Source organism: Megalopta genalis, chromosome 9, assembly GCF_051020955.1.
Source record: "Megalopta genalis isolate 19385.01 chromosome 9, iyMegGena1_principal, whole genome shotgun sequence".
In the NCBI taxonomy this organism is placed as follows: domain Eukaryota; kingdom Metazoa; phylum Arthropoda; class Insecta; order Hymenoptera; family Halictidae; genus Megalopta; species Megalopta genalis.
The window spans coordinates 16492553-16502358 of record NC_135021.1 but is presented as its reverse complement, the minus strand read 5'-3'; the positions used below and the strand labels follow the sequence as shown (position 1 = coordinate 16502358).

At 37.2% G+C, this 9806-nt stretch overlaps 2 protein-coding genes across 7 annotated transcripts; both read right to left on the bottom strand.

The window, feature by feature from the left end:
* Positions 1–1033: 1033 nt before the first annotated feature.
* LOC117217353 (odorant receptor 10-like) lies at positions 1034–6491 on the bottom strand. 5 transcript variants are annotated; one of them, XR_013034125.1, is made up of 7 exons: positions 5829–6491; positions 4941–5397; positions 4558–4846; positions 2147–2230; positions 1685–1792; positions 1452–1607; positions 1034–1346 (listed from the first exon to the last, which is right to left on the bottom strand). XR_013034125.1 is itself a non-coding variant. In XM_076524529.1 (7 exons), the coding sequence occupies exons 2-7, from the start codon at positions 5326–5328 to the stop codon at positions 1296–1298; spliced, it is 1092 nt and encodes a 363-aa protein (XP_076380644.1). In that variant the 5' UTR covers positions 5329–5397; positions 5461–6491; the 3' UTR covers positions 1034–1295. The 5 variants fall into 5 exon arrangements, 4 of the variants coding, with proteins under 4 accessions (XP_076380644.1, XP_076380643.1, XP_076380645.1 ...); XM_076524529.1 differs by having other exon boundaries at positions 2131–2230; positions 5461–6491; XM_076524528.1 differs by having other exon boundaries at positions 2131–2230.
* On the bottom strand, positions 5123–9712 carry LOC143260019 (odorant receptor 9a-like). 2 transcript variants are annotated; one of them, XM_076524525.1, is made up of 8 exons: positions 9240–9712; positions 8224–8686; positions 7519–7807; positions 7347–7446; positions 7124–7231; positions 6813–6968; positions 6498–6655; positions 5123–5255 (listed from the first exon to the last, which is right to left on the bottom strand). In XM_076524525.1, exons 1-7 carry the CDS (start codon positions 9243–9245, stop codon positions 6602–6604), a joined length of 1176 nt encoding a protein of 391 aa, XP_076380640.1. In that variant the 5' UTR covers positions 9246–9712; the 3' UTR covers positions 5123–5255; positions 6498–6601. The 2 variants fall into 2 exon arrangements, with proteins under 2 accessions (XP_076380640.1, XP_076380639.1); XM_076524524.1 differs by having other exon boundaries at positions 8224–9712.
* Between the last annotated feature and the right edge of the window lie 94 nt (positions 9713–9806).

Below are 9806 nucleotides of genomic sequence, written 5' to 3'. Positions count from 1 at the left end.
ATAATAATAATAATAATATATATAATATAATATATATATATATGCTAGGATGTGTAGAAATGAAATGGCGTCTTAAAATGAACGTATGCATTATATGCACAACATTCATCATCCCCTTCTTTTCAACTCAAGAACTGTGTAAGTAAATCAGTGTCTTTAGTAACAGCATTCGTTAAAAATAAATTTCACTTCTAAATAGAAGTATAAGTTGATAAGTCCTTATACCTAAGCTTGTATTATTCGTTTCGTTTTCTTTATTCTTTCGAGACTGGTCAAATTACGTTGGTCCCTTTGCTCCACCAATGATAAAATCTTCCGGTTATGTCTTAACTATACAAAACGATGCTAGCGTGCGTTAAACGAACTCTTCCTACACATTTATCGTTCTCGATACGAGCATACCGTACGGCAATAGAAAGGCAAAGATTTTAAATTGTTGCAAGCAGTTTCACTTATGTTTTGTAAGCATAAAAATACAGGAGCATAATTGTTAACTATATGTACCTAATTTCGAAGATTGATCAAATAAAGGGAGCTATGTATTATAAGACTTATGATCGTGATTATGCTGTCGCAGTTCATCTTTTAAAAATGTTGAATGGACGTTTCGTAAAGTGAGTTATTTTCTTCCGGAACGATGGATATGTGCATTTCGAATCGGTTACCCGCGATATTAGAGTACACCTCGCGCCATCAGTCGTCAATGCTTGCAACCTCGTCTATAGTGCTAATCCTATATCTCGTCTGTGGCGCTAAGTCTAACCCTATATATCGCCTCTGCTCTCATCTCTAGAGACTGTCTGCCTTGCCGACTTAATGTTTTACCGATTGAAAGGCTAGACTCCCTAGCGAGGAGATAACGGTAGCGAACACAGTTACCGACAAAATTAGACAAAAACACGCGACACTAATTACCATATTGCGCTATCACGATCCTTGTTACTTATAGTTGATGTATACATCGTTAAAACTGCCTGAACTATGAAATTGTTACATTTTTGTACAGATGTGGGAAAAATTTGGGAAGCAAATCCAACATTTTTTCGACGCTTTTATTTCCATTTTCAGTACCTAAATAACAATGTTTATCTTCGTGAGCCTCCAAACATGTGCATTCTTAAACAGAAACTTCGAATTAGCGAACACCGTCACAAATCGTTCGCATTGTTCTTATTTCCGTTTTCAATAATTAAAATGTTATGATTATAATTGGGAAATCTTTGAACATACGCAATGGAAAATAGAAATTTGCAGCTATACAATCGCCTACTTATACATCACTTTTTCCAGCTTTATCAGACCATCGCTCGCAGCACGGAGAGAAACGCCATGGAAGATTTTACAATCTGTTAAGGAAAAGGCTGGATATCATTTCTGCGTAATTTTACTAAACACGTGTCGGCGAATATTCTTTGTTTTATCAGTTAACAGGAACAAGCGATAGTGCTTACATCGCTGAAGCCAAAAAGCGTAAATCTATAATATTTCCCGGCCGTTAAATACTCGGCTTTTTGTCCGTTTATTAAACAGATTGCCAAAGATCTTCTGTTACTGTTCGTGATGTTCGTCCAATCGGTATCGTAAAACGCTTCGCCCACTTGCAGTGACTAAATTGTCATGGTCGTTTTTTTATTCGCTTTTTCATCCGCATTTTTTGACGATTGAAATAAATAAATATACGAACCTCGTGAACAAGCTGTTCCCCAATGTAGGAGTACAGATACAACCAGGATACCACGATGATGGAATACATAATATAGTTAATAGCGGCCACCGTATCTTTCGCAAGAGTCTGTGTTATGAAAAAAGTGTTAAAAGAAAAATTAACATTACGTTCTCACAAGCAAATCAGAATTTTGAAATCGTGTCCTCCTATTTTATAATGCTAGATATTAAAAAAAATATCGAACATCGTCCACGCAACAAACATATTTCTTATTAAGAATTTTTGTCGTTCTTTTCTTTTTATTTGTCTTCCAAACGTATTTTTCTTATTAATTCATATTATCAAGTGAATTTTGCATAACAAATATTATGATCTTAAACAGCATAATAAATTCTACGGCTGCTATTCGTTATTTTCATTGTCTTGCATTAGTGTATGTGCCTTAAAGAGATTCGATTACATACGATTATCACCACGTACATAGAAATGCCCAATCTGAAACTACAGTTCAGATATTCTATCAGAAGGATATGGTGGAAACAGTCGTTTAGACTGTTTGAAAACCTGAAATACATGCAGATACAATTACTATGTGTATACGTATAGGCGTGAGACTTCTACGCATTTATTGTCATTTATTATTATTTGTCATCTACGCATTTGTCATTTCACAGCAATAGTTGAGAATTATCCAATTATCCATCATGCACCATTTCAGACAATTGGCACCTCTTGTAGTAAAATTTCGAACTACATATATTTACGGAGTCCGTACAGCGCTAAAGCACGAAGTGAGAAAATGCCCAAACTGTTTGCAGAAATCATCTACTGATGGTAATCTTGGGGATTCCAAAATTTCCGTGAAGATGACGACAATGTTTTAAACCGCTAAAAATTCTGTTTCATTCCCGCGATGGCGGAATCGTGAAACCTCGAAATTGCCATTTGTGAATAATTTTTACGAACAGTTCAAGCGTTTCCAAATTACGTGGTTTGTCACTACGCGCACCCTATAACGCTAGTTCGAAATGCCACCACCGGCGTCGCCACTTTCTCAAATGGCGCTATTTTAAAGTTTTCAAGAAGAGATTATGCCTTGCAAATTTTTTAAACTGAGAATTATCCAATTATCCAGCATGCTCGGAATGGAGACAATGTCGAACGATCAAATACACTTAGGCAATTTGACTCTATATTCTTCTTCACTGTCGCTGCGACTATAATATGCGAGTTGAAATAATGAACGAATGTTTTGATGACACAGAAATTTCCACCACAGACGTTTGCTACGTCCGTTTATGGTTACAGAAATCTATTTATTACTGACAAAATAGAGAACATTCCGTAGTTGATACAGCTACACATGTATTCTTGACGAGTTAACAAATAAAAAAGTACATGAGAGAGTATCTCCTATATCTGTACCCCACCTAAACGGAGTATATTCATTGTTGAGAAACAAGAGAACAATGTAAAATCTGAAGAGAACATTCCGCTATTGCAAACTTAAAATACACGCGCTACCATTTAAGACAAGTGGCGTCACTTGTGATCAAATTTCGAACTGGAGTTACCAAACTCGTATGGTGCTATAGCACTATAACTGTTCACCTAAATTATCTACCGGTGATAATTTCTAGAATTTCAAGATTTCTGTAGACATGACGCTCACTGTTTTTTTTAAAAAGGCCGACCAAAAAAATCAATTTTGTTTAATGTAAAAAAAACACAATTTAGAACGTTGTCTTGGCAAGAAAATTACAAAAGTACAAAAATAATCAAAATTTTTATTGCAATTTTGGACTTTGATAACATTGTAGAAAGTAGTCGAATATTGTAATATTACACTACATCGACTTTTTTTATCTTTCATTTCGAATTCCCATTTCAGAATAAACATTATTATCAGTAAAAATATTTATTTATACTTTTAAAACATAAATAACAACAATACTAGTATTTATAATATTTATTATTATATTTATATATATATTATTATTTATATTTTATTTTACATTATATTTTGGTAAGATATAGTAGAAAAAGGATATATTTTATACTTGAATAAGTAAATGTTATAGCTTACAATCCCATGTAAATGATAAATATAAATAAAACGTTTTTTTTTTTTGTTTCCACATTGTTATTTTCAATTCTCGATTGCATTCGAGTGTGCAAAATTATAGCAACATAAAGTACAACGCCGCTCGAATTATCTCGAGTGTGCACAGTTTGGCCAGTTTAGCGCGCTCGAGTTAACTCGATTTCAATGGCTTAGAAATATGTTATAAAGTGCGGTATTCTGAACAACTTTCTCTTTTTCCATTTAGGGTCGCTCGGCTTTAGTTTTCGAGATACTAAGGAAAAACTAAATGCTACTACTACATTGAATTCTGTCATATTGAAATCACTGTAATCTCTGAGGCTTTCTACAACTTCACCGCCGACTGTGTTGAAACCTCAAAGTAAACATTTGTGAATAATTTTTTGGTGAACAGTTTAAACGTTTTCTCACTCTATGCTTTGCACTGCACGGATCCCGTAATGCCAGTTCGAAATTTCGCTGCAAATTCTCAAATAGCGCTATCTTCAAATTTTCAACAATAGATCGCTTCTCACAGATTGTATAAGTTGCTCACGTTATTTTCAATAACGAATAAACTTTGCTTACATGGATTATATACAGGAGTGTTTCTTGAACGTTTTCGTATTCTCTGAATATTCTTTTAGCCATAAATGTATCTAAAAAACTAAAATCCGAATACAGTAGAATTTCGATGGCCAGCACACTCGGAATAAAGACCAATGCCGGTTTCGTCACGGAGTGTGACAAGCGTGCATCTTGGCGAAATTATTTAGCTTTTGAATCAGAGAAAAATTTACGTACTCACTCCAACAACTCCAGATGCTCGATCACTATAGTTTTCATCCGGTGCTGAAAATGTCCCGAAGATTGCGTTAGGGACATTCGTATTCGGCACGCCAGCACCGACAATTTTCCACAAACGTGTAGCGTCGACGTGACGATCAGGCTAACTTCGGCTGCATGGTACACTGCCGCAAACGCAATAGGAAATTGGTAGATGTACAACATAGTGTATATTTTAGCGTTATAGTGGTAGTCGAGAAACATATGAGCCCGAAATGGTAGCACGTACGGCTGCGTGTTGTTGTCTTCATCTATAACAACGTCGTCACTCGAAGAAACACAACTGTTTATTCTCAGAAATAGAACACTACTATCTGTGTGAACACTGAATTCCGTTACGATTACCTGTACCAGAATGAACCAGCAGGCCTATCAAGGGGCGAACGTATATCATGTAAGCGACGACGAATCCATACAGCGACACATATTTGCCGAAATAAACGGATATGTTGTTGTACTTTTGATAACGTCGTTTCTCCTCGTCGTTCCCGAACGATATCGCGCCCTTTATATCTCTTTGGATTCTGTCGATCACCGCTGGCAATTTCTTGTTCGTGCGAATAAGAACGAGAACTATCGTTGCCGAAAGCGAGACAGGCCATTCCGTCGCGCTAACCACCAACAGCTCAAAATCGTGGAAAATGTCGCACGTGTCCCAAACTTGCATCAGTATTACAGAAAAGAAATATAATACTATCAGCTTGAACAGTTTCGGAGTGTCTTGCTGTGGCATCACACCGCCTATCGCAAATATTCGCCGACAGTACGCGAGAGAGTCTCCAATTTGGCTGTAATCGCTGCTCTACAACATTTATGACGAACCAATTCCCACACGTGAGAAATCCGATGTTAATCATTTACCTACCAACGATGGTCCGTTTGGTTTTCAAAGGACAATAGTTATCAATTGGGGATTTTGTAATAGAGGTCTCAATACCAATGGCAAATTTTCACTCGTGAACGAACTTAGTAAAAAGCTTAGGAGTAAGCTTAACATTAAGCTTCCGATAAGCAAAGTGTCAACGTTAAACATTGTTACGTGTGAAAGGCTTGCTCGTTAGAACACTTCGATTTCTCGTTTGCACGATTCATTGACGAATTTCCAAAAAATTCCTATTCTCTGCTTCCGAACAAAACGCGACGTCTTTAAAAAATTGTATGTTATGAATTAGGTTGATTTCAACAAGCGTTTCACATGGAACAGCCACGAGCAAATCGCACCGCCTCGCTTACTGTCATCGCGCTTCTATTCTTGATCCCGTTCTTGAAACGACAACGCTATGGCAAGTGTTTTTTTTTTTACGCGATTTCAAGCAATCAACGGACACAATTACACATGGTATTTCAAGCGACCGAATAAAAGCGAACTAAATCCAACCTTTCCCGTCGATGTGAGTAATTACTGTGTAGCTTTGTAGTCTTTCGGTCATTTTTATTTGCCCCCCGCGATGCTACATGCGCATAGTTTTTTCTAATAGGTTTGAAACTTCGCAAATCTATGGTTAGAGAAAGGTAACAAAGATAATTGTACCAGTGATTTGTGCGCGAGAATTGTGCAACGGCACATCGTTTTGGTAGAATTATTTATCGTACTGAACCGAGGGTGGACGATGAAATAAGAGCGATCGATTGGTCCGCAGTTGCATTTTGTGAACCTCAAATAGTGCAAAGAATTGTTGACAACTGAAAGTATCTCCCGGATTTCGCCTTCGAAAGTTTGTCACCATTTTGATGTAAACTTGGAGTTTTATCGTAATGTTAATCAACATATTGCACTACACGACGATCCTGGCTACTTATAGTTGATAAAACATCGTGAACGCTGCATGGACTATGAAATTGTCATACTTTTGTGCAAATGCGGGAAAAATCTAGTAAGTAAACCTAACATTCTCTGGATACCTTTATTTTTATTTTCGATAGCTAAATATTCTGTTCGTCTTCACGAGTCTTGAAACACGTGCATTAATGGACAGAAACTTCAAGTTAGACGACCGGCGCCAGCTTTATTCGACTCTTGTTCGTAATACGGACAAAAAAGCCATGGAAGTTTTCATGATCTGTTAAAAAAACAATGGATCTTCCCTGTATAATTTTATCATGAGATACAGTATTCCTGTTGAATACTTAAAAGTTCGTGATTATGTATCCGTCAGAAACGTTTGCGGATACTTGCTTTTTAAAAATTAGTTACCAGGAACAGATTGTTCTACTTACATCGCAGAAACCAAAAAGCGTGAATCTGTAAAACTTCCCAGCCATTAAATATTGAGGTCTTTGTCCGTTTATTAAACACATTACTAAAGATCTTTTATCCTGGTTCTTCAAGTCAGTCCAAACGGTGTGGTAAAATGCTTCACCAACTTTCTGTGACTGGATATCATAGTTGCCTCGATATTAGTGTATATTTTACGTAAGATTGCAATTTAAAATGGAAGGAAATGGAGATAGAGAGGCGTTTTCAAGACAATCGAATTTTCGAAATTGTCTCGTTAAAAAAAGGATTATAGACAATGAACGGTACAAACCTCGTGAAGAAGCTGCTCACCAATATAAGAATACAAGTATAACCAGATTGCCACAATTATGGTATATAAAATAAAATTAATAGCAGCCATCGTATCCCTCCCAAACGTCTATGTAATTTAAAAGATAGTGAAAACAAGAACATAACGTTCTCACAAGTAAAAATATGTTTAGGTGGTGTTCCGCGTCTTAACGCATGTGCTTTAAAAAGATTCGGTTACATACCATTAACACCACGTACATGGTAACGGCAAATCTGAAGCTACAATTCAAATATTCTATCAGAAGAATATGGCGGAAACAGTCGTTTAAAAAATCCGCCAACCTGAAATAAACCTACGTACAATTAGTTCCGTTTCCTTCCAACAAGTAGTCTAACAAGAATTTACGTATTCACTCCATCAACTCCAAATGCTCCATCACCATTGTTTTCATCCTCTGCCGGAAGTGCGCCGGAGATTTCGTTAGGGACATTCGAATTCGGCACGCCAACATCGACAGTTTTCCGCAAACGTGTAACGTCGCGGTGACGATGAGACTAACTTCCGCTGCATGATACATTCCTACCAATCCAACGGGAAACTGGTAGAGATATAACAGAGTGTACACTTTTAGGTCATAGCGATAGTCGAAGAACACATGAGACCGAAACGGTAGCACGTAAGGTCTTGTGTCGTTGCCCTGATCTAGAACAAAGTTCGCACACTGAAAAACACAATTGCTCGAGCTTACGAATTGGCCATTACTTTTGTCACAGGATACAATTTTTAATGTCTCTTCTCGTACTTTTTTCTAAAAGGAAGTCTATGTTCAGTTTTCCGATCATTTCATTATTAAAGATCAAGATTAATCCTGAGATTATGTTTCAAAGTGATGACCTCAGGAAACTGATGATCTCTTTGAAACACGATATAAGGATTGTGAACATCGAAGTTTCTGACATGAAAACGAGTCTAGCTGGATTTTTGAACGATATCTTTCGGATATAGTTTTTATGATGTTGATACATGAAATTCCTCTTCATTCACACGATGCAACGATTTAAAATGTATACTGCAAAACAATGGGTCAAAATAAATATTTATGTCTGAACAATGGTTACCTGCGAAAGAATTGATCAGCGGATCTATCAACGGGCGGACGTATATCATGTAACTGATGACGAATTCTAACGCAGACACAAATTTGCCGAAATGAAAGGATATATTGTTGTACTTTTGATATAATCGTTTCTCTTCGTCGTCCGCGAGCAATATCGCGCCATTTATATCTCTTCGGATTTTCTCGATCACTATTAACAGCTTCTTGTTCGTTCGAATAAGAACAAGCGCGAACAACATCGAAAGCGTGAGAGGCAATACTAACGCGCACTCTATCACCGCGTCGAAATCACGCAGAACGTCGCATAAGTCCCAGACTTGCAAAATTGACAGATGGAAAAAATATAACACCACGATCTTGAACAGTTTTCCTCCGCCGTTGCCGGGCTGTGGTAATACATCACCGGTAGCGAATATGCGCTCACAATACAAGAGAGAGTCTTTGATTTCGACTGGATCGTTGCTCTGCAACATTTTAGACGAATTTTTCAGTTATGACAAACAAAATCAGTATGACGACACTTGCATACCGATCTAATTCTATTCCCAATCTAATTCATACTCATCTAATAGTCCTTCCAAAGTCGGAGGTGAACAATTTTCAATAAATATATTAATGCTGCAGGAAATTTCCTTCGTAAACCAACAGGTTATTTTTAACATCGTAGACGACTAATTTTCCTTCTAAGATTATCATTTCAAAGATACTTGTTAAGATTCTTTTTGATCATAGCATAGGTAGTAAAAAGTCTTTTAATATTCTTCCCGTAGATCAAGTATTAATATTAACACTGTCACGTATGAAACGCTTCCGCGTTAAGGCAAGTCGAATCTTAATTTTCACTTGTCATTCGACGCAGGATAACTATTTCTCTCAATGATAAGTTCTCTTTTTTATACTGAAAATATACAAAATTTCGCAGGATTGCAGATAAAACTGTCCAAAAGTTCGTCCTCCCGACTTGGAACAAACGATTCATACGGAACGATCCGTAGCAAACCACGTCAACTCTCTTACTGCCATTGTCAGTCTATCCTTGATCTTGAAATTGAAACAACAACGATGTGGCAACTGTTTTTATACGATCGCATGCAATCAGCGGACACAGTTGCCTACGTGGCAATTCAAGCGCAGAGTAACAGCGAACCGAATCGCCACCGTCCCTTCGGTGAAAGTAATTATCGTAAAGCTTCCTAGCGCCCCGTTCATTTTTTATTTGTTCAAGACTGTATCGCCGAACTGCGAAGGGAAAACGCGGACGAAGATAATTGAACCGGCGATATTTGCTCGAAGATTGACCAAAATGCTAAAGCAGAATTATTTATTCTACCGAACCGAGGATGGCAGAAGAAATAAGCGTGATCGATAAGTCTGCAGTTGCGTTCTGTAAACTTCAAATAGTGTAAAGAATTGCTGACTGCTGGAAGTGTCTACCGGATTTCTCTCGAAAGAGTTTTATCGCTGTAATCGTAATTTATAATTTCATCACACCATTAATCGCCGTATTACACTACCACGAACCTGGCTACTTATAGTTGACGAAACATCGTTACAACTGCATGAGCTATGAAATGGTTACATTTT

Excerpts from the sequence above, each read along its gene's own strand:
- LOC117217353 (XM_076524528.1), bottom strand. Across the intron at positions 2,231-4,557 it reads GAGCATCTGGAGTTGTTGGA|GTTTTCAAACAGTCTAAACG; the intron begins GTGAGTACGTAA and ends CATGTATTTCAG. Across the intron at positions 1,347-1,451 it reads CGCTTTTTGGCTTCAGCGAT|ATTGTAAAATCTTCCATGGC; the intron begins GTAAGCACTATC and ends TTTCCTTAACAG.
- LOC143260019 (XM_076524524.1), bottom strand. The coding sequence starts at position 8,695 with ATGTTGCAGAGCAACGATCCAGTCGAAATCAAAGACTCTCTCTTGTAT. Across the intron at positions 7,447-7,518 it reads GAGCATTTGGAGTTGATGGA|GTTGGCGGATTTTTTAAACG; the intron begins GTGAATACGTAA and ends GGTTTATTTCAG. Across the intron at positions 7,232-7,346 it reads CCATGTACGTGGTGTTAATG|ACGTTTGGGAGGGATACGAT; the intron begins GTATGTAACCGA and ends TAAATTACATAG.